The 24,744-nt window shown below is 36.0% G+C and overlaps 1 protein-coding gene across 6 annotated transcripts in view; it reads left to right on the top strand.

Moving 5' to 3' along the window:
• The window catches only part of LOC122217601 (disintegrin and metalloproteinase domain-containing protein 5-like), a 134,291-nt gene that overhangs the window by 80,510 nt on the left and 29,037 nt on the right, over positions 1 to 24,744 (top strand). For all 6 annotated transcript variants that reach the window (XM_042934782.1, XM_042934783.1, XM_042934781.1 and 3 more), the window contains 3 exons: positions 10,675 to 10,870; positions 19,613 to 19,703; positions 20,229 to 20,448. In XM_042934782.1, coding sequence (XP_042790716.1) covers positions 10,675 to 10,870; positions 19,613 to 19,703; positions 20,229 to 20,448 — 507 coding nt within the window. The remainder of the gene's footprint in view (positions 1 to 10,674; positions 10,871 to 19,612; positions 19,704 to 20,228; positions 20,449 to 24,744) is intronic.

Genomic DNA, 24,744 nt, shown 5'->3' with positions numbered 1-24,744 from the left:
CCTCCTTAATTTCTGAAGGAAATTTTTTGCCTTGTATAGTTTTCTTATCCAGCAGTTTTTTTTTTTTTCTGCTGCTTCATTTTTGGTGTATAGAAATGCAAAAGATTTCTGCAAGTTGATTTTATATCCTGTGACTTTGCTGACAGTTTGAGAAGAATAGATGGCTTGTGAAGTCATCAGGCCCAGGATTCTTGTTTGTTGGGAGATTTTTGATAGATGATTCAATTTATTTGCTGGTTATGGGTCTTTTCAAGTTTCCTATTTCTTTCTGTTGCAGTTTTGGTAGTTTGTATGTTTCCAGGAATTTATCCATTTCTTCCAGATTGCCTAGTTTGTTGGCATATAATTTTTCATAGTATTCTCTTGTGGTGTTGGTCCCTTCTATTTCTGTGGTGTTGGTCCCTTCTTTCATTAGTGATTTTTAACTATTTGGGCCCTTTCTCCTTTCTTTTTGATAAGTGTAGCTAGGGGTTTACCAATTTTGTTAATTCTTGCAAAAAACCAGCTTTTAGTTTTGTTGATCTGTTCTACTGGTTTCTTATGTTTATTTCTATATTATTTATTTCTCTAATCTTTATTATTTCTCTTCTATTGGCTTTAGGCTTTATTTGCTGTTCCTTTCCTAGCTCCTTTAGGTGTAAGTTTAGATTGTATATTTAGATTATATATTTCTTGCTTCTTGAGATAGGCTTGAATTGCAATTTACTTTCCTATTAGGACTACTTTTGCTGCATCCCAAACTGTTGTGTTTTCATTTGTATTTGCTTCCATGTATTTTTAATTTCTTCTTTAATTTCCTGGTTAACCCATTCATACTTCAGTAGGATGTTTTTTAACTTCCATGTTTGAGGGCTTTTTTTTTTCCCTTGTGGTTGACTTCAAGTTTCATAGCTTTATGGTCTGAAAATATGCATGGTATGATCTCGATCTTTTTGTACTTATTGAGAGCTGATTTGTGATCCAGTATGTGATCCCTTCTGGTGAATGTCCCATGTACATTTGAAAAGAACGCTTATTCTACTCTTTAGGATGAAATATTCTGAATGCATCTGTTAAGTTCATCTGGTCCACTGTGTTATTCAAAGCCATTGTTTCCTTGTTGATTTTCTGCTTAGGTGATCTGTCCATTGCTGTAAGTGGGGTGTGAAAATCCCTTAATATTATTGTATTATTATCAATGAGTTTCTTTGTGTTTTTTATTAATTTTTTTCTATATTTGGGTGCTCCAAATTAGAGACATAAAGTTTTTTTTGTTAGAAAACCATGTTTATTAACATAATCATGAAGCTTTTACATTTATTTATTTTATTTATTTATTATTTATTAAATGTTTATTTTGAGAGAGAGAGAGAGAATGCATGCACGCAAGTGGGGGAGGAGCAGAGATAAAGGGAGAGTGAGAATTCCAAGCAGGCTCCACATAGTCAGCCCAGAGCCCACCTCGGGACTTGATCTCATGAACTGTGAGATCATGACCTGAGCTGAAATCAAGAGTCAGTCACTGAAGTGACTGAGCTACTCAGGCATCTCAGAAGTTTTTAATCTTAGTCAAAGAAAGTTGAAGTCAAGACGGATATAATATAACTGCTATAACTCTTCTTATACACAGGGAATAATGACAGTCATAAAACCCAAAATAATATGAGACCACAGAGATTCACTGAGGCAATGTTTCTATTTCTGAAAGTGACAAATTCCATTGTTTTATATAATGGCTATGGTAAGCTTTTAAATGAAAGCCCCCACTCCCCATCACTTCCTTAACCTCTCCTTCCATATACAGATTTGGATAAGTGTAAATGGGATACTTTGCCTTATCCGGAAAACTTGTTCTGGAAGAAAGTAGAAGGAAGTTGAAATTTAATAAGGCTTGTGGGATTTTCCAAAGTTCAAAATATTATTGTGACTACTTGTGTGGTTCCCTGCCCCCAAATACATGCCCTACCAGATACTAGAGTGCTTAAAATTTCACAATGGATTTATTACTTTGGGTTTTAAGATGACTTTGGGGCATTGAGAATCTCTCTGGGAGTGATAACACCCAGTATGACACATAGTGAATGTCCAATAGATGTTTGTTTGTTTGTTTTTATTTTTAATCATTTTATTTATTTTTTAAATTTACATCCAAGTTAGCATATAGTGCAACAATGAATTCAGGAGTAAATTCCTTAATGCTCCTTACCCATTTAGCCCATCCCCCCCCCCCAACCCCTTGAGTAACCCTCTGTTTGTTCTCCATTTTTAAGAGTCTCTTATGTTTTGTCCCCCTCCTTGTTTTTATATTATTTTTGCTTCCCTTCCCTTATGTTCATCTGTTTTGTCTGTTACAGTCCTCACATGAGTGAAGTCATATGATATTTGTCTTTCTCTGACTGACTAATTTTGTTTAGCATAATACCCTCTAGTTTCATCCACATAGTTGCAACTGGCAAGATTTCATTCTTTTTGATTACTAATACTCCATTGTATATATATACCACATCTTCTTTATCCATTCATCCACCAATGGACATTTGGGCTCTTTCCATACTTTGGCTATGATCAGTAGTGCTGCTATAAACATTGAGGTGCATGTGCCCTTTGGAAACATCATACCTGTATCCCTTGGATAAATACCTAGTAGTGCAATTGCTGGGTCATAGGGTAGTTTTATTTTTAATTTTTTGAGGAACCTCCATACTGTTTTCCAGAGTGGCTGCACCAGTTTGCATCAGTGCAAAAGATCTTTCTCCGCATCCTCGCCAACATCTGTTGTATCCTGAGTTGTTCATTTTAGCCATTCTGACAGGTGTGAGGTGGTATCTCATTGTAGTTTTGATCTGTATTTCGCTGATGATGAGTGATGTTGAGCATTTTTTTCATGTGTCGGTTTGGCCATATGGATGTCTTTTTTTGAGAAGTGTCTATACCCATGTCTTTTGCCCATTTCTTCACTGGATTATTTGTTTTTTTGGTGTTGAGTTGGATAAGTTCTTTATACATTTTGGATACTAACCCTGTATCTGATATGTCATTTGCAAATATCTTCTTCCATTCTGTCGGTTGCCTTTTAGTTTTGCTGATTGTTTCCTTTGCTGTGCAGAAGCTTTTTATTTTGATGAGGTCCCAATAGTTCATTTTTGCTTTTGTTTCCTTTGCTTCCAGAGATGTGTTGAGTAAGAAGTTGCTGCAGCTGAGGTCAAAGAGGTTTTTGCCTGCTTTCTCCTCGAGGATTTTGATGGCTTCCTGTCTTGCATTGAGGTCTTTCATCCATTTTGAGTTTATTTTTGTGTATGGTGTAAGAAAGTGGTCCAGGTTCATTCATCTGGATGTCGCTGTCCAGTTTTCCCAGCACCACTTGCTGAAGAGACTGTCTTTATGCCATTGGATATTCTTTCCTGCCCTGTCAAAGATTTGTTGGCCATACGTATGTGAGTCTATTTCTGGGTTCTCTATTCTGTTCCATTGATCTGAGTGTCTGTTCTTGTGCCAGTACCATACTGTCTTGATGATTACAGCTTTGTAGTATAGCTTGGAGTCTGGGATTGTGATGCCTCCTGCTTTGGCTTTCTTTTTCAAGATCACTTTGGCTATTTGGGGTCTTTTTGGGTTCCATACAAATTTTAGGATTATTTGTTCTAGCTGTGAAGAATGCTGGTGTTACTTTGATAGGGATTGCATTCAATATGTAGATTGTTTTGGGTAGTATCGACATTTTAACAATATTTGTTCTTCCTATCCAGGAGCATGGAATCTTTTTCCATTTTTTTGTGTCTTCCTCAATTTCTTTCATAAGCTTTCTATAGTTTTCAGTGTATAGATTTTTCACCTCTTTGGTTAGATTTATTCCTAGGTATTTTATGGTTTTTGGTGCTACTGTAAATGGGATCAATTCCTTGATTTCTCTTTCTGTCACTTCAACCAATTTCTGTGCATTAACTTTATATCCTACAACTTTGCTGAATTCATGGATCAGTTCTAGCCATTTTTTTGAGGAATCTTTTGGGTTTTCCATGTAGAGTATCATGTCATCTGCGAAGAGTGAAAGTTTGACCTCCTCCTGGCTGATTTGGATGCCTTTTATTTCTTTGTGCTGTCTGATTGCTGAAGCTAAGACTTCCAATACTATGTTGAATAACAGTGGTGAGAGTAGACATCCCTGTCTTGTTCCTGACCTTAGGTGGAAAGCTCTCAGTTTTTCCCCATTGAGGGTGATATTAGTGTTGGGTCTTTCATATATGGTTTTTATGATCTTGATGTATGATCCTTCTATCCCTACTTTCCTGAGGGTTTTTATTTTTAATCCATTCTGATAACTTATATCTTTTGATTGGAGCCTTTAGTCCATTTATACTCTGAGTAATTATTGAAAGAGATGAATTTGGTGCCAATGTGTTACCTGTAGAATTGATATTTTTGGTAATGTCCTTTGGTCCTTTCTAGCCTTTGTTGCTTTTGTTCTTTTTTTTTTTTTGACTCAAAGGTTCCCCCTTAAAATTACTTTGTAGGGCTGGTTTAGCGGTCATGAAGTACTTTAGTTTTTATTTGGGAAACTCTTTTCTACCTTCTATATTGAATGGCAGCCTTGCTGGATAGAGTATTTTTGGCTGCATATTGTTTACATTCAGCACATTGAATATATCTTACCACTCCTTTCTGGCTGCCAAGTTTCTGTGGAAAGATCTGCTGTGAACCTGATCCCAACCTGATGCCTTATAGTTTAGGGACTTTTAAGTTTTTTCAGGATTCTTTCCTTGTCTTTGTATTTTGTGAGTTTGACTATGATATGTTTTGGTGATGGCTGGCCTTTGTTGAATTTAATGGGAGTTCTTGGTGCTTCTTGGAACACAGATTTGAAGTCTGTGTTCTTCCCCAGATTAGGGAAGTTTTCTGTGATAAATGGCTTACATAAACCTTCTGCCCCTTTTTTCTCTCTTTATCTTCTGGCACTCCTACTATACAAAGGTCATTATGTTTTAATAAGTAATTGAGTTCCCTAATTCTGCTTTTGTGTCCCTGATCTTTGTTTCCCTCTTCTTTCCAGCTTCATTATTTTCCATAATTTTATCTTCTATATCACTAATTCACTCCTCTGCCTTACCCATCCTCATTTTTATGGCCTCCATTTGGGTTTGCATATTGGTAATAGCATTTTTAATTTCAGCCTGACTAGATTTTAGCTCTTTTAGCTCTGCAGAAAGGGATTATCTGATGTATTCTATGCTTTTGCAAAGCTGCCTAGTATCCTTATCATTGTTCTTTTAAATTCTAGTTCAGATATCTTACTTATAACTACATTTACTAAGACCCTGGCTATCATTTCTTCTTTTCTTTCTTTTGAGTTGAATTCCTCCATCTTGTCATTTTGGAGGAAGAAAAAACAACAACAACAACAACAGCAACAACAATAATAGAATGAAATAAAAACAAAAATTGTGCAAAAATCAAATAAAGGAAGCTAGACCCTAGGTGTGTTTTGGTCTTCCTGTTAACACAAGCTTGATAGAAAACAAAGAAAAGAGCAAAAAATAAAAATTTTAAAAATAAAAAATAAAATAAAAAATTTTGCTCTTTCTGCATCCAAGACACAAAAGAAAAATAACAACAACAACAGTAAAAACCAACAACAACAATGAAAAATGAATAAACAAATTACAAACAAAAAATCCCAAATGAAGCTAGATCCAGTTTCCCCTAGAGCTAAAACCTTGCAGCAGTCTGTGGGTGGTAGATTAAGTTCGTGGAAGGGATTCACGCTTGTCTTCTGAGGGAGGAGCTTGCTGTTCTGATTCTCAATCCTACTTGCTCTAGTGGAGATGTGCCTCGAGGGCCGGGGGTGTGTGGGCTCTTGGTGTAACAGCTCCATTCTCCATTTGGTCATGCTTTTTAGCTTCCTGGTGTCCGACAGTATTGGTGAGCTAAAGGTGAAAATGGCTTCACACTACTGTCAAGTCTCCAGAGTAGGAAATTCATGCCCTCACAGACACAGGATTGCATATCAGTCACCGCTCTTATATCCCCCACTTCTGTCAGCACCCTGCCTTCCCCTGTGTCCCAGCTGTCTGCCTACCAGGCAGCATCTCTTTCCAGAATTTTATATCAGGTATGGTTGTGTTTCAAAATACTTCAGAAGACCCTTGGGATTTGGACACAGTGATCTTCTGGGGGAGGGTGTCACCACACTGTGGCCAGCATGTCTCAGGAAATAGTCATGCCACTGCTCAGTGGCAGGGGCTCAGAGTTAATGGGAAGTCACAACACACAACTGGCACCAGGGTATGCTGCCTTCAGCCAGTGTCTGTGTTCCTTTACGGGTGAATGGGTGAAGGTGGCAGCTTGATGGTGCCAGCCCTGTCTTTTGCCCACAGAGAGGCTGTATCATCTCTACCAAGCATACTCCAAGCAGGGGAACTGCTTCTCCTTGAGCAACCCAGGTTATCCTCAGATGGCTCTGCACACTCCAGGGGCTCCACCCTGCTTCCTCCTGGGAACACCACCAGGGGCTGACCTCTGAAACTTCAGACTCTGTGCTCCACTGTTCGTAGAAAATACTGGTGGTATTGAAACTGTCCTTTTTCCTCTGTCAGTGGTTTTGGGGAACAGTTTTCTTATGCAGTCCCCTATGGATGTTTTCACTCTTTCTCTCTTGCTGCTTTCAGGGGGGAGTGCTTTCTTATGCAAATCTGATGCACTTTTCCTCCTACCTCCCATCTTTCTCCTCTCTGGGAAAACGGCTGTCTCCCCTCTGTGGCACTGGCACTGTGGCTATTCTCTCCCCCAGTTCACCTCTTTGCACCATGTACCTGTTGTGTTCTCTCCCTCAAATTATACAGATTGTTCTGTTAGTCCTCAGATCAATTCCCTAGGTATTCAAAATACCTTGATGTCCATCTAGCTATGTTCAAGGGACAAGACAAACCCAGGATCCCCTTACTACACCATATTAACTGCCCCAAGCCATAGGCTCTCTTTAATATTTTTTCTTTTTTCTTCTTCTGACTGGATTATTTTATTTTATTTTATTTTATTTTTTTTAACTTTTTTTTTAACGTTTATTTATTTTTGAGACAGAGAGAGACAGAGCATGAAGGGGGAAGGGGCAGAGAGAGAGGGAGACACAGAATCTGAAACAGGCTCCAGGCTCTGACCTGTCAGCACAGAGCCTGATGCGGGGCTCGAACTCAGGGACCGTGAGATCATGACCTGAGCGAAGTCGGACACTTAACCGACTGAGCCCCCCAGGCGCCCCTGACTGGATAATTTTAAATGATTGCCCTTGAGTTAACTGTTTCTTCTGCTTGATCAGCTGTGCCTTTAAAGCTTTTTAATAGAATTTTTCAGTTCAATCATTGTATTCTTCAGATCTAGAATTTCTTCTGTTTGGTTCTTTTTAAAAAAAATTTTCTCTTCTTTGTGAAACTTCTCATTTCATTCATGTATTGTTTTCCTGATTTTGTTTATGTCTATCTGTGCTCTCTTGTCTGAGCTTATGAAGATTATTTTTAATTTTTTGTCAGACACTTTGTACATTTCCATTTCTTTCATTTGTCTTCCACAAGACCTCTGTTGTTGGCATCATGTTTCCTTGATTCTTGATGTTTCTTGAAGTCTTGAACTGCTGCCTTCACAATGGAAGTGTTTCACATCTCTTCTAGTGTTTACTAGCTGGCTTCGAGAGAGAAAGAAACCAGTCAGTAGTCAGACTAACTAGAGTTTTGGGGGCCTCTCAGACCTTTTTTATGGGTGTGCTTGTTCCACTCCTCTTCCCGGGTTGTTTCACACCTCCAGAGGGCCGGAGTTTAGGGTTGTACACCTTCTCTCAATCCCAGAAAGTCAGTATGGCTATGGAGAGCCCCTCAGAAAATTTCCATAAAACAGTGCCCTGAAGTGTTCAAGGTTGTGCAATTCAGCAAAGTCCAGCCAGGTGCTGATATCCATGTGTTGTCTGCAGGATTGTGCCCACTTGTTGGAGCCTCATGTGTGCCATCTGCTGGAGAGTTTGTCGTTCTGGCGACAGGTTGTGAGTGTGGAGTACTGGGGGTGTTAGTTGGCTTGTTGTGGGTGTCCTCAGATAATGCATCCTGTTGGCTCATGGGTGAGGTTCTTGCTGAAGTCTGTAAGACAGTTAATTAGATATGTGGCTGGTTGTTGTAATCTATGTGCTAGTTGATGTGAACCCCCATCTCTTTTCCCTAGTCCTTGGTATCTCAAGACTATTTAAGTATGCCAATTCCCTAAGTGGTCTGAGTCGGGTGAGACAAAAGTAAATCTCTTGGACAGTGTTTTGCAGGGCTGGGGAAACCAGCTTCTCATCACTTTTATTTTCCTCTGTCAGAGAAATCACAAGCCAAGAGTCTCTCTTGGCATTGAGCGGTGCCACCTTGAGGAATGGATAATGTGGGTAAAATGAAACTGTTCCTACCATCTTCCAATGAATCTACTCTCAGATTTTTTGCTTCATGTGGGGACTAGAACCTTTCAGCCAGATTGTCATTCAAGGTAGTTGTTAAAACAGGCATTTCTGTGAGGATATGCAGCCAGGAATCTCCTATTCTAACATTTGCTGATGTTACTCTCCTCTTCTTTTCCATTATTTGATATAATTTAGTCATAATTATTCATATTAAGGGTAACTTTAAAAAAATTGACTAACCTATCAAACACAAGAAGTATAGAAGATTACTAAGTTTCCTGACATTGATGCATCAAAAGGGAATAACTTAAACCAGTTGTATCAACAGGGATATGTGAACAAGTGCTATTGAGACTGGAATAGTCGTTGGGCCTAATTATCAAAAGGGACATAGCCCAAGCTATGAATTTTCTGATACACATAATACTCTCTTTACTATGCAGTCAAGGCTGGTGTGGTGGTCAGAGGCAATAAATTAACCCACCCATTCCTTATTAGTTGTGTAAAGGGTCATAGCCCTGACAATGAATGACACATTACATGTACAGACTGAAAGTCTTGGCAAAAAATAAAAATAAATTAAAAACAAAATAAAAAAACAAAAAAGATTTTAAGAGAAAGCACTTCAGAAACAAGGAGTCAGCCATTTTTAAGTTTTAGGGCCATTTTGGAATTAGGGAGCCAAGTAAAGAAAAATTAACACCTCTTAATAAAGGAGCGAGTAGGATGATAAAACATTTGAGGAACTGCACATTTATAAGTGTATTGAAAAAGAAGTTGGGTGAAAGAAGCCAATCTGAAAAAGTTACAGACTCTATGATTCCAAATATATGACATTCTGGAAAAGGTGAGACTACAAAAAGGACCATAAAAAGATCAGTGATTGCCAGGGACTGAAGGGGAGATGAATGGGCAGAGCATGAAGGATTTTTAGGGCAGTGAAAATACTTTGTAAGATACCATAACAATAGATACGTGTCATTATACATATGTTTAAGCCCATAAAATATATAACAACAAGAAAGAACTTTCATGTAAACTATGGACTTTGAGTGATTATGATGTGTCACATAAGTTCATCAATTGTAACAAATATACCACTCCAGTTGGAGATGTTGATTAGAGGGGAGGCTTTGTATGTGCTGATCAAGGGTTATATGGGAAGTCTCTGTACTTACCCCTCATATTTTCTGTGGCCCTTAAACTGCTATAAAAGACAGTCATAACAATAGAGGAAATTAGAATAAATGTAATATTTCCATTTATACATATTTATAACAGGAAGCATATTTTAAAGAAAGTAATATTAATACTTTTTCATTATACTTATATGTATTTTCCTTTAGAAACAATTTTGATCATTGTTTTTTATTTGATTGTTAACTCTATAAGCTTGGGTGACACAAGTATTGTGTTTTGTCTTCCCACCCATCACTTGAAGAATTTGTGTCAGAATTGCTATATATTGCAAATACTTGCCAACATGGAAAAAAGTATACAGAAAACCTATTTTGGGGAGTGGTGAATGTTACAGAGGTTGAGCCTCTAGGACCTTTGAAAGCTAGAACAAATTTGACTTGATCTGCATAGGATAGTGATGATAGCGATGAGAAACTGGGGCTTAGGTTGAGGAAAGCGTTTGTAGTGATGATATTTGGGTATTTGTTGGTGAAGACAGGTATACAGGAAATGAATCCTGAAGCTATTAGCTAAAGCATAAGTGCTAAAGAGATCAGAGATATGTAATTGAGGACATTATTTTTTTTTACAGTTGTTTACAATATGATATGTGAAATAAACATTTCCTGTGTGTCCTTAAATTACCTTTAAAAACATCTAGAAACTGTTTTCTAAATCTTTATCATGTATATTTATTGTTTTGTAAATGGTTGATTTCTGCTTTAAGGAACAGCATATGGAGAAACCATGTGAGCATAGCCATAATGGGTTGGAAGTAACTTTTTTGAAAGTAATTTTTATGTTAATTCCTTAGCCGTGCTTTTTGTCTTTCTTTTTTTTTTAAAAAAATAATTATGGTAGTCTACTTATCTTTGAGTTTCTTACTTCTCTCACGAGCATTATCCACTCCTTTATCCACAGTAAATTTAGTTTTTTAAATTTCTGTGCAATGCTTAAGTAGTTAATAAGAAGACTTAATTTTCTCATTGCTTTTAGCAACTTAGGAAAAAGTAAATGAGTGAAAATTTAAAACTTGAAGGGAAGTAGAACTTGAGTATCATTGATGCATAATCTTTTCTTATGTTCCTTTTCCCTTCTAGCTAAAATCAATTGGTATACAGTGTAGGAAATCATATGATGAATGTGATTTCACTGAATATTGCAATGGAGTTTCCCCACACTGTATGCCTGACACTTATGCACGTAATGGACAAAGTTGTGATTCAGGCGATTCCTTCTGTTACAAAGGACGATGTCGCATATTTACCAAACAGTGTAAAGAATTGATTGGAGGAGGTAATGACCATAACTTTCTCCTTAGTTCCTAAATTCTGATTATTACAAGCTTTGTTATTCAATTTTATAGAACAAAAGTAAATGTGATTTTTAATGAGTGACATCTTGCCTAGTATGTATTAGTGTTAAAGGAAATAAAATTTTCTTGATTCTGAAAAATGAAAAAAAAACCCAGAATTTATATGGAATTCTTGTTTGCAAAGGAAGAAACCTCAAGTGGAAATGCAACTTGTCAGAATATTATATAGAATTTGTGGTGGTGGGGTTTAGTTTAGGCTTAAATGAAACAAGGGTTTTTACTAGAACAAAGCAGAGCTCACCAAAGCTAGTAGGGAGATTCAAGACACCCTCTCGTTAGAGATTCTTACCACAGTGCAGTGCCTTACAAGCAGGGAGAAAACATCTAGCTCTCAGCTTCACCCAGCAGAGAAGGATTTGCTTAGATGTCCAACATGCATACATTTTCAAGGGGGATGCCCAAACATCTGGAATCTGTCCTGCCAGTTCTGGGAGCTCTGATGGGTCTGAACTGTCTAGATGTCCAGGGGCAACAGGGGTGGCAGCTTGAGCTATTAGACATCAATGGTACTCCTCCTGCTCACCACCAAGTGAGTAGATAAATAATCCTAGTTCCCAGCTTTCTATTTGGGAGGCAAAGACTTGATCCATTAGTCCAGATCCCCAAGTGCCAAACAGAAATCATGACGCTTATAATACACTAACAACTGAAAAATGCGTTAGAGGTATTCAACAGCAGACTAGATCAAGCAAACAAAATGACCAATGAACTCAAGGAGAAGTCACTGGAAATGATTAAGTAAGAACAGCAAATAAGATAAAGGAATGAGAAACAGTGACTTAAAGGACTTATGGAGCACCATTAGTGGGACTATATGCATTATGAGAGTTCCAGAAAAAAGAACAGAGAAGAAAAGGATCAGAAAGCACATTTGGGGCACCTGGGTAGCTCAGTCTGTTGAACATCTGACTCTTGGTTTTGGCTCACATTTGGTTTGTGGGATCAAGCCCCACATTGGGTTCTGAACTGACAGTGTGGAGCCTGCTTGGTATTCTCTCTCCCCCACTCATGCTTGCTCTCTCTCTTTCCCTCTCTCTCTCTCACTCTTCCTAAAAATAAACAAATAAACTTTAAAAAAGAAAGAAAGAAAGCATATTCTAAGAAATAATGGTTAAAAAATTCCAAAGCTGGAAGAAGGAAATGAGATATCCAGATTGAGAAAGACCAAATAACCACCTCAAATAAGATAAACCCAAAGAAATCCATAAAATACATTATAATAAAATTGCCAAAATTCAAAGACAAAGAGAGAATTTTTTAAGTAGAAAAAAAAAGTAAGTTTTTACATCCAAAGGAACCCCCATAGGACTATGAGGAAAGTTTTCATCAGAAATCTTACAGTCCAGAAGGTAGTGGGAAGATATATTCAAAGCACTGAAAGAAAAAGCTGCCAACAAAGAATATTATATGAGGCAAAACTGACTTTCAAAAATTAAGGGGATATAAAATCTTTCCAGACAAACAAAAGCCAAATGAATTCGTGACCACTAGACCTGCCTTACACAAAATGCTAAAGGTAGTAATGCTAGCATTATGGTGGCATAAGACATCCCTCTTTTTGTGTTTCCCTTTTAACAAAAAATCCACACATATTTACTATATATCAGGTCTATTTTAGGAAAAACAGAAGATGGGAAAATTGTTCCCAAGCTCTAAGAAATTAAATTTTAGATGTAAACACCTAAAAGATGATGTTAAGAGTAAAATACTAATTAGTAATGGGCTTCTGAGTAAGAAAATAATGCAATGAAGCTTTAAAAATGTTTTAGCTGAATTATTTTAAATAATATATAAGAAAATGTCTACATATAAAATGAAATGGGTTCTTTTGTCTTTCCACAAATTTTTTATTGTGTTAAAATACACGTAACATAAAGTATACCATATTGAGCCATTCATAACTTTTCATCTTGGAAAACTGAAACTCAGTACCTATTAAACAATAACTCCATTCTTTCTCCTTCAGTCCCTGGCAACCACCATTCTACTTTCTGTATCTTTGATTTTGACTATGCTAGGTACCATATCAGTAGAATCATATAGTATTTGTCTTTTTGTGACTGGCTGATTATTTCACTTAGCGTAATGTCCTCAAGATTCACCCATGTTGTAGAATATTGCAAAATTTCTATCCTTTTTAATGCTGAATAAATTTCATTGTTTGTGTGTATATAGCACATTTTTATTTTTCCATGCATCCATTGATGAACACTTGGGTTGCTTTCAAATTTTTAGTTAATTTTTATTTTGTTTTTTGAGAGAGAGACAGAGTATGGGGCAGAGAGAGAGAGGGAGAAAGAGAGAATACCAGGTAGGCTCCATGTTGTCAGCACAGAGCCCGATGTGGGGCTTGAACCCACAAACTGCGAGATCATGACCTGAGCCAAAACCAAGAGTAAGACTTTGCCTCAGGTCATGATTTCACAGTTCGTGGGTTTGAGCCCCACGTTGGGCTCTGTGCTGACAGCTCGAAGCCTGGAGCCTGCTTCAGAGTCTGTGCCTCCTTCTCTCTCTGTCCCTCCTCTCTCCCCCCCACCCCCGTCTCTCTCTCAAAAATAAATAATGGGGGAAATAAGGATGTTATTTGAGTATTGAGTTTTTGTTACTCTACCTCCTTAAATTTAAATTTTGCACCATTCTAATCCTGGTCCTTGGGTAGAATTTGGAGGAATTGAGAAGTTTGAACTAGATTTAATCAAACAAAATCAAATCAAATCAGTAAATTGGGACAAAGCAAACAGATGCTAATTACTTATTGGGTGGGTTCAAGAGTAGGCCTTTTCAAAAGAGAATTGCTTATTATGGTAGATTCTGCTCACAAACCTATTTGTAGATTGTGTTTTGTAGCATCCTTTATGTGTATAGGTTGTGTCAGGAGAGAGAATGAAGTTTATTGAGCATGTTCTTCAACTATGAGAACTGTAAAGTTGCTAAGGAGAGCTCCTTTGCCAATTAATAGTGGTGACAACAAAAGATCTCAGTTTTTATTACATGTGACTAACATGATCAACACAACACACCTCTAAATAACCAAGTCAAAGTGATGGGGCAGCTATTATTACATTTGAATTTTTTGTGATTTAAAAATTAGACATAACTAAACATATGACAGGGGTGAAGTAGGTGCACATTGGCATCCTTCCTGATTTTAAAATTCAGTAATTATTTTTTTTAAGATTTTATATTTTATTTTGAGAGAGTGTCAGTGGGGGAGAGGGGCAGAAGGAGAGAGAGAGGATCTTAAGCAGTTTCTGTGCTCAGCATAGAGCCAGACGTGGGGCTCAATCCCATGACCCTGAGATCATGACCTGAACCAAAATCAAGAGTCAGAAACTCAACTGACTGAGCCAAAAAAGACAATTCTTTTTTTTTAATTGAAGTATAGTTGACACATAATGTTACAGTAGTTTCAGGTGTACAGCGTAGTGATTCAACAACTCTATACATTATGCTGTGCTCACCATAAGTGTAGCTACCATCTGTCACCATACAACACTATTACAACACCATTGACTATATTCCCTATGTTTTACTTTTTATCCCCATGACTTATTAATTCCATAACTGGAAGCCTGTATCTCCCATTACCCTTCACCAATTTGCCCATCTCCCATACTCCTTACTGGCAACCATTAATTTATTCTTTGTATTTATGGGTCTGTTTCTGCTTTTTGTTTTTGCTTTTTGTACATGTTTTGTTTCTTAGATTTCACATATAAGTGAAATCATATCGTTTTTGTTTTTCTCTTTCTGACTTATTTTACTTAGCATAATATCCTTTGGTCCATAAATTTTGTCACAGATGTCAGTATCTCATTATTTTTATGGCTGAGTAGTGTTCCATTGTGTGTGTGTGTCTATATATATACATATGTACATATATATATATATATATATATATATATATATATATAAAGAATATTACATATTCTTTAACCATTCATCTATTGATGGATGCTTAGGTTGTTCCATATTTTGGTTACTGTAAATAATGTTGTAATAAACATAGGGATGCATGTATCTTTTTGAATTATGGTTTTTTTTGTCTGTTTGTTTTTTTGGGTATATACACAAGAGTGGAATTAGTCATATGATATTTCTATTTTTAATTTTTCAAGGCACCTCCATACTATTTTCAATAGTGGATATACCAATTTACATTCCTACCAAAGGTGCACAAGGGTTCCTTTTTCTTTACATCCTTGTCTTTATTTTTATTTTTTTTACTTTTAAAATTTAAATCCAAATTAGTTAGCATATAGTGCAACAATGATTTCAGGAGTAGATTCCTTAGTGCCCCTTACCCATTTAGCCCATCCCCCCTCCCACAACCCCTCCAGCAACCCTGTTTGTTCTCCATATATATGAGTCTCTTCTGTTTTGACCCCTCCCTGTTCATCCTTGTCTTTAATTGTCTTTTTGATTCTAGTCATTCTGAGAGGTATAAGGTGGTGTCTCATTTTGTTTTTTCTTTGAATTTTTCTGATGATTAGTGATGAGTATCTTTTCAGGTGTCTGTTGGACATCTGCATGTCTTCTTTGGAAAATGTCTATTTAGGTCCTCTGCCCACTTTTTAAATTGGATTGTTTGCTTATTTTTGGTGTTGAGTTGTGTAAGTTCTTTACATAATTTGGATCTTTTTTTTTTTTACATAATTTGGATCTTAACCCTTTATTGGGTATATATCATTTGCAAATATATTCTCCTATTTAGTAGATTGCCTTTTTTCTTTGTTGATGGTTCTCTTTGATGTGCAAAAGCTTTTTAATTTGATGTAGTCTTACTAGTTTATTTTTGCTTTTCTTTCCCTTGCCTGAGGAGACATATTTAGAAACATGCTGCTATGACTAGTGTCAAAGAAATTACTGTGTGTTTTCTTCTGGGAGTTTTATGGTTTTGTGCCTTACTTTAGGTCTTTAATCCATTTTGAGTTTATTTTTGTGAATGGTGTGAGAAAGTAGGCCAATTTTTATTCTTTTTCATGTAGCTGTCCAGTTTTCCAGCACTATTTATTGAAGAGTCTGCCTTTTCCCCAGTGTATATTCTTGCCTCCTTTGTCATAGATTAATTGACAATGTAAGTATGGGTTTATTTCTGGTCTCTGGATTATGTTCTGTTGATCTAGGTGTCTCTTTTTGTTCCAGTACCATACTGTTTTGATTACTACAGCTTTGCACCATATTTTGAAACCTGGAATTGTGATACTTCCAGTTTTGTTCTTCTTTCTCAACATTGCTTTGGCTGAGGTCTTTTGTGCTTCCATAAAAATTTTAATATCATTTGTTCTATTTATGTGAAAAATGCTGTTGAATTTTTGACAGGGATTTCATTGATTGTTTTGGGTAGTATGAAAAATTTAATAATATTGATTCCTCCAATCCATGACCATGGAATCTTGCATTAGTTTGTGTCATCTTCAACTTCTTTTGTCAGTGCTCTAGTTTTCAGAGTACAGGTCTTTCACCTTGGTTAAGTTTATTCCTAGGTATTTTATTATTTTTTGGTGCAATTGTAAATGGAGTTGTTTTATTAATTTCTCTTTATTCTACTTCATTGTTAGTGTACACAGGCACAAGAAAATTTTGCATATTAATTTTATATCATGCAACTTTACTGAATTCTGCACATTTACTGAATTATTACTTCTAATAGTTTTTTTTTGTGGAGTCTTTAGGCTTTTCTATATATAGTATCATGTCCTCTGCAAATAGTAACTGTTTTACTTCTTCCTAACCAATTTGAATTTCTTTTATTACTTTTTCTTGTCTAATCGCTGTGGCTAGAATTTCTAGTACTAAGTTGAATAAAAGTGGTGAGAGTGGACATTCTTGTATTTTTCCTGATCTTAGAGGAAAAGTGCTGTTTTTCACCATTGGGTCTGATGTTAGCTGTGGGTTTTTCATATGTGACCTTTATTATGTTGAGGTATGTTCCCTCTAAACCCACTTTGTTGAGATTTATCATAAAAGGTTATTGAATTTTGTCAAATACTTTTTCTGCATTTGACAAATGATCATATAATTTTATCCCTCATTTTGTTAATGTGGTGTATCCACATTATTGAACCATCACTGCATCCCCAGAATAAATCCCACTTGATTGTGGTGGATGATCCTTTTCATATATTGTTGAATGTGATTTACTGATATTTATTGAGGATTTTGTATGTATGTTACTCAGAGATATTGACCTGCAGTTTTTGTTTTGTAGTATGTTTATGTGGTTTTGGTCTTAAGGTGATGCTGGCTGCATAGAGTGTATTTGAAACTTTCCTCTTCTTTTATGTTTTGGAAGTTTGAGGAGAATAGGTATTAATTATACTTTAAATGTTTAGTAGAATTCTTGACCTTGACTTTTATTTTTTGGTAGTTTTTTGAGTACTAATTTAATTTCATTACTAGTTATTGGTGTGTCCAGATTTTCTATTTCTTGTTTTGTTAAATTGTTTTTTTAAAGAAAGAGAGAGTTTACATGAGCAGGGGAGAGGGGCAGAGGGAGGGAGGGAGGGAGAGAAAGAGAAAGAGAGAGAGAGAGAGAGAGAGAGAGAATCTCAAGCAGGCTCCATGCTCAGTGCAGAACCCAACATGGGGCTTGATCCCATGACCCTGGAATCACAACCCAAGCCAAAATTAAGAGTTGCTCAACTAACTGAGATGCCCCTAAATTTTCTATTTCTTCTTGGTTCACTTTTGCAAGATTGTATGTTTCTAAGAATTTATATATTTTTTTCTGGATTATCCAATTTGTTGGCATATAATTTTTCATAGTAGTCTCTTATAATTCTTTGTATTTCTGTGGTGTCAATTGTTATTTATGCTCTTTCATTCTGATTTTATTTATTTGAGTCCTCTCTCTTTTGTTCTTAATGAGTCTGGCTAAAGATTTATCAATTTTGTTTATCTTTTCAAAGAACAAGCAAGCTCTTGATTTCATTGATCTCTTCTGGTTTTTTTTGTTTGTTAAATTTTTTATTTATTTCTACTCTGATCTTTATTCTTTCCTTCCTTCAACTAACCTTGATCTTTGTTCTTGCAAGCTGAAGTGGGTGCAAACTGGCAGTGGGAGGGAGAGGGGAGAGTCCCAGAGCTCTTTGCACAGAGTGCAGAGCTGAAACTGAAGTGGATGAAGGTCATGTTGTCCCAGGGCACTCCATGCACAGGGTATCTAAAGCAAGGCAGGGCATGGGCTGGAGGTTCCCAGGGCACTTTGTGCAGGGGTTGTTCTTGTGGGGTGGCTGGAGCTAAAGCAGGTGTGAGCTGGGAGGTCCCAGGGCATTCTGAACTGGGAGTGCCCCCATAAATCCATCTATAGTCAAGGTGGTATGGGCCTGGTGTGTTCCCCAGGTGCTTTGCACCTATGTCAGTTGGGCAAGATGGTTGGAGCTGTAGTGAGCATGGACCAGGGGTGCCCTGGTGTGGCTTTGGCCACCTTGGTGGGATTACTGGGGATGTCATGGGCTAGGAGCCTGGGACTCACTGAGGTAGTAGACCAGCTAGGGCACCCAGGCCCCTTTCCTGTCCATGCTATCAACGTAGAAAGAGGGTGAAAATTGTGGTGCTTGCCAGCCCCTCCAACCCAAAGGAGTTTTAGTAACTTCCCTGCCATGAGGCAAGATTCTAAGGCTAGTTCTTTTATATTCTAGCTGCTCCTTTAAACCACAGCTTTTTATCTGTGCCAATAGGGTCCAGGGCTGGTATGGGCCAAGGACCCAGATCTCACTGAGAAAATGTCAGCTGTGGTATCAGGATCCTGCTTTTGCCTATGCTATCAAGGTGGAGGGGATATGTTAACTGTGGTGCTTGCCAGCCCCTCTGACCCATAGAGAGTTCCAACAGCTCTTCTAGTATTTGGCGGAGTTCTAGAACTGCATCTTTTATATTTTAGTTGCTCTTTTAAATTGCATCTTTCCCCCCTGTGATTTCAGGGCAGATGAATCCGCTCATGGTCCCTCAGTCCTATCCCTCCCTACTGGAGCATCAAGGGTGGAAGTTTCCTTTGCTACCATGTCTCCACCTCTCTTGTGATTCTCTTTATGGTCTTTCTGTATTTCATTGTGTAGAAGCCATTCACTCAGTACTCAGTTCTTCAGGAGGAATTTCTCTATAAATAGATGTATATTTGGTGTGTCCATGGAAGGAGGAGAATTCAGGGTCTTCGTAAGTTGCCACTTGGGACTGGAGCCCTTCAAAATTCTTTTTTTTAGTGATTGTTAGCATACTAGGAAACAGAGATGAGGGCTTAAGTGTAGAAGAAGAAGAGTTAAGTCAAATGCTCTTTGGGTTTCTTATCAGCATTGCATTATAGATACTCTTTTTCTCCTGTTTCATTTGGACTAAGAACAAACTATGTTTTCACACTGGATAGGAAACTAAGAAAGTAAACAATTTAGAGGACAAAGAGAGAGCTATGGCTACTTATATTCCTAATAATGTAACAGCATTTGAATAATTTTGCTGGTTATTTTCTGTTTGGTGCAGAACAAAGTCTATAGATTTAAAATGAGAAGCTCTCTTTTTAATCAGATCTACTCCAGCAACTTTTTAATGCTAGGCAATTATAAGCCTCCTTAGGTATCACATTATAATTTCCAAAGTGAGTTTATTATTTATATAATGATTGTTGGAATTATGTTTTGTAATTTACTTAAATTTTTTTCTTTCAGCTTCTAGAGGTGCTCCATTTGCTTGTTATGATGAAGTAAACTCAAGAGGAGATAGATATGGAAACTGTGGCCAAAACCATTGTGGTTATGCGTATGTATTTAGAAAATTATAATTTTGTTTGGGATGTTGGTTATATATTGCCAAGATCCTAGAATGTATATGATAATATATCTTATATCTTATTATATGGCAGTTTATCACACATTTCTTTGTTTCATGATCTGAGCTGAACAGTATTACCCATTGCCTACAAATAACATGTGTTCAGTGCCTATAATGTTATAACAACGATATTTATAGTGAGAATTATTTATCCTGTTTTACTAATGAGAGAATTGAAAACCAGTGATAATTTGCTCAAATTTCAGAAGCTAATATCAGACAGATCAGGGCTGTCAGGTTGCAAATATCATTATTTTTTCCCTTGCCACTTCGCCTCACAAAACAAAAAGAGTCACATCATACATAAGTCACTGTGCTCAAAAAATTTGCTGAGAGAAAATTATTGAGACCTGGAGTTAAATTAGTAAGGCACTTTTTAAAAAAACTTAAGTATATCAGCAATCTATGTTATTTCAGTAAAAAGAGAATATTTTTTCTGCCTTATGCTTCTAGTCATCTTCTATGTGGAAAATTAGTTTGTGCTTGGCCACACAAAGAATTAGTGTCACGTGCAAATTTATCTGTGATTTACACACATGTACGGGAAGAAATGTGTGTATCTACATATCGGAACCAAAACAAGGCAAATAAAAATCCATGGACAACAATTGACAGTCCTGAAGAAAGAGATGATACATTTGTAGAAGATGGATCTGTGTGTGGTCCTGATATGGTAATTAGAACAACAACACTTAAAGTGTTTTAAGAATTTTTTTATGGTTATACTCATTTTGAACATACACCAAACAATTCATTTTTAAACAGACTTATTGAGATATTATTTACCATAAAAGTTACCCATGATGTGTACAAATATTTGCTTTTGATTAATGTATGGAATTGTACAGCCATCACCACATCCAGTTTTAGAACATAGCATTACTTCCCCAAATTTCCCTCTTGCCCATCTTTCCCCATAAGCAGCACATCCTGTTTTCCCAGATACTAACATCTAACCATAATATGGTACATTTGTTATAATCAGTGAACTAATGTTGGTACATTCTTATTAAATAAATTCCATACTTCATTCAGATTTCTTTTACCTAAAGTCTTTTCCAGGATTCCACTCAGGATACCACATTACAATTATTAGTTATGTATCCTTAGGCTTCTCTTGACAGTTTCTCATAGTTTCTTTGTTTTTGATGACCTTGACAGTTGAGGAGAACTGGTCAGATACTCAGTAGAATGTCCCTCAAATTAAGATTTGTCTGATGTTTCTCTTATGATTAGGCTTGGGAGGAAGACCACAGAGGTAAAGTGTCTTTTCACCATATCATTATCAAATGTACATAACTTGTTGATGTTAACCTTGATGGCCTGCCTGATGTAATGTTTGTCAGATTTCTCACTGTAAAATTACTCTTTATTTCCCTTTCCATGTTGTCCTTCCTTGAAAGAAGTTACTGTGCATAGTCCATATTTCAGGAGTAGGAAGTTATGTTTCACCTTGGGGGCTCAATAGCTTGTCTATTTTTCTCCATTTATTTATTCAATCATTTATTTGTAAGATTATAGACTCACGGATATTTATGTTATAGTCTGGGTTATAAATCAGTGCTACTGTATTTCTTTCATTGTTCAACTTTTTCTAGCTTTGGCCATTGGGAGTTCTTTTAGTTGACTCATGTGTCTCTTTGACAAACTCCTAACATTTTGAGGTTTTTTGTTGTTGTTCTTTTTGAATGCTTCCTTACTTTCTGGAATCACAAGATGTTCATTCATATTGCATGTTTCCTACCCCAGTTTCTAAAATCAGCCATTCTCTAAGAAGCCCTGGTTCATCTGAATGGGAAATGGTATTTAGAAAACAAGATCTAGGTATTAATTGTGCTTTTTGCTACTGGAGTGTCACTGCTTCTGGTCCCATTAACAGACAGAGCTAGGAAATCTATATCTTTATAATATTCATGTCTATGTAAACATATGGATAAATACACATGAATATATGGTATATGTATACATGTATATATATTCACACTTACACTCATTATATGGGAGTGTGTGTATATATATATATATATATATATGTATATATATATATTTCTATATATACCTACATTAAAAAGAATGAGGTCAAAATTATACTTCCAAATTGAATCCACAATATAAGGTTCATTCTAGCCTCATACCTTTTCATATTTGTGACTGTTTTCAAAAAACCAAACAAAAGAAATAAAAAATATTTTATTCAAGAATTATTTGGGTTAATTCATTTTTTCCTAGTGATGTGGTTAGATTATTTATTTGAAAACAGTACACTTTGGGATTTTCCCCTGTCCTTGTTCATTTTATTTTAGTTATTGATATGTGAAATATAAAGCAATTTTTAAGATTCAGAACTATATATGATTATACTCAGAGAATCTTTTTATCCTTCTACTCCATTCCCATTGCTACAAACTTTCTATCCCATTCCCATTACTCTCCCCTACTCCCAATAGAAAAACAATTAGTTTTTATTATTTGTTTCTATTATCTTAGTTTTTATTTAATTTCTAGTTATCTTACCTTTTAGTTTTTGCACAGTGGAGTTGATACGTGCATTTTTTATATCTCTTTTATTAAACAAAAATTAGTATACTATATATGATTTTGTACTTTTTGCTTAACACATTTTGTTGGAATTAATCAGCTTTAGAGTGCTTCCTTATTATTTTATATTTTCTGGCTGAATTTTATTTGATTTATTAAAATTAATGCAATTTTAAATTATGAAAAAATACACATATCAAAAATGACTTGAAAATAGAGAAGAGGAAAAAGAGGAAAAAAGCATTCATACTATCATCACGTAGAGATAAATTCTCTGTATTTCAGAACACTTATTTCTAGTATTTTTAGTGATTATATGTTTTCACTGTTTTAATAATACAAAATTAATAAAAATGTAAATTATAAAGGTAATATATCTTTGAATAATTTTTGAAATGGCAAAAAATATGAAGAAGGATAACCATTACACAGAATCCGTTTACTTAGAATTAGCCACAGTTATTGGTGGTCTTTTTTTTCAATTAAACTTTTTATTTTGAAATAATTACACTTTAATGGAAAGTAAAAATAGTTCAGAGAGGCCTTGCCTATCTTTCACCTAGATTGTCTTAATGTCTTTAACCTGTATGATATAAAAAACAGGAAATTGACTTTGGTATAAACCTTATTTAGATTTCATCTCTTTTTATATGAGTGTGTGTGTGTGTGTGTGTGTGTGTGTGTGTGTAGTTCTGTGCCATTCTATAGCATGTGTATATTCATGGAACCACCACTACAATCAAGATACAGAACTGTTCCATCACAAAAAGGGAACTGTCTTATGGCTTTACTACTTTGTATTCATACCTCTCCCCTGTATCCCTAATCCCTCATTCTAATCAATTCTATATCTCTATAATTCTGTCATTTGGAGAATGTTATAATAATAGAATCACGTAGTAACCTGTAGAGATTAGTTTTTGTCAGCCAGGGTAATATCCTTGGGATCTATTTAGGAGGATGCATGTGTCAATAGTTTCTTCATATTTAGTGCTGAGTAATATTCCATTGTATAAATGTACCACAGTTTGCTTAACTATTCATTCTTAACCATTAAGAGTATTTGGGTTTTTCCAGTTTTCATCTATTACAAATAAAATTGCTATTGACATTTGTGTATAGGTTTTGTGTGGATGTAAGTTTTCATTTCCTGGAGTACAATTGCTGAGCCATGTGGCCAATGTATAAGTTCCTAAGGAATTGCAAATCTATTTTCCAGAGGGTTGTACCTTTTTACATACCCATCAGCAATATATGAGAGATCCAGTTCCTCTGCATCTTCACCAGCATTTGGTATAAACAATAATTTTTATTTTAGCCATAATAATAGATGGATAGTGATATCTCATTGTGGTTTTAAGTTGCATTTTCTTAATGGCTAATGATGTATATCTTTTCATGTGTTTATTTGCCACTTGTATATCACTGTCAATAAAATGTCTCCTGAAGTCCTTTTTGCATTTTCTGGTTGGATTTTTTTAAGTTTATTTATTTTTGCGAGAGAGAGAGTGAGTGAGGGAGGGGAAGAGAGAGTGTGAGACAGAGAATCGCAAATAGACTCTGCATGGTCAGCACAGAGCCTGACTCAGAGCTTGAGCCCATGAATCACAAGATCATGACTTGAGCCGAAATTGAGTTGGATGCTTAACTGACTGAGCCACCAAGGTGCCCAGTTTTTTTTTTTTTTTTTGGTCAAGTTTTGAGATTTCTATACTGGATGCTAGTTTTTTTTTTATCAGTTATGTGGCTTATAAATATTTTCTTTTAATCTGTAGCTTAATTTTCATCCTCTTCACATGGGCTTTCACACTTTCAAGTCAACTCAAAAAGCGCTTTGCCTAGTCCTAGATACCCAAAGTTTTCTCCTATGTGTTTTTCTAAATGTTCTTTATCTTGAGTAAATTTTTGAATAAGGTGTGAGATTTAGGTCAAGATTTAGGTTAAGATTGTGGATAATGCATTATGGTTCTGCAGAGAAACAGAATAGTGTGTGTGTGTATTTACAGAGACAGAGGAATGGCTTATTTCAAGGAATTAGGTCATTTAACTGTGGGCGGTTGGCAAATTTGAAATCTATAGGGCAGGCAGGCAGTCTGGAAATTCAGTTAAGAGTTGATATTACAGTGTTGAGTCTGAATTCTGCAGAGCAGCAGGATGGAAACCCTGGTTGGTTTCTGTGTTGCAATCAGGAGAATAATTCTTTATTGGGAAAACGTCAGTCTTTGCTCGTAAGGCCTTCAACTGATTAGATGGATCCCACCCACATTATGTAAGGTAATTTGCTTTACTCAGTGTCTCCTGACTTAAATGTTAATTGCATCTAAAAATACCTTTCACACACAAAAAAAATAAATAAATAAAAAAATAATAAAAAAAATAAAAATACCTTTCACATCAAACAACTGTGTGTCATACTTGACATGTAAAATTA

The sequence above is a fragment of the Panthera leo genome, chromosome B1, assembly GCF_018350215.1.
Source record: "Panthera leo isolate Ple1 chromosome B1, P.leo_Ple1_pat1.1, whole genome shotgun sequence".
NCBI lineage: Eukaryota > Metazoa > Chordata > Mammalia > Carnivora > Felidae > Panthera > Panthera leo.
Note: the sequence above shows the minus strand (reverse complement) of the source record. Positions and strands in the feature narration are given on the sequence as shown.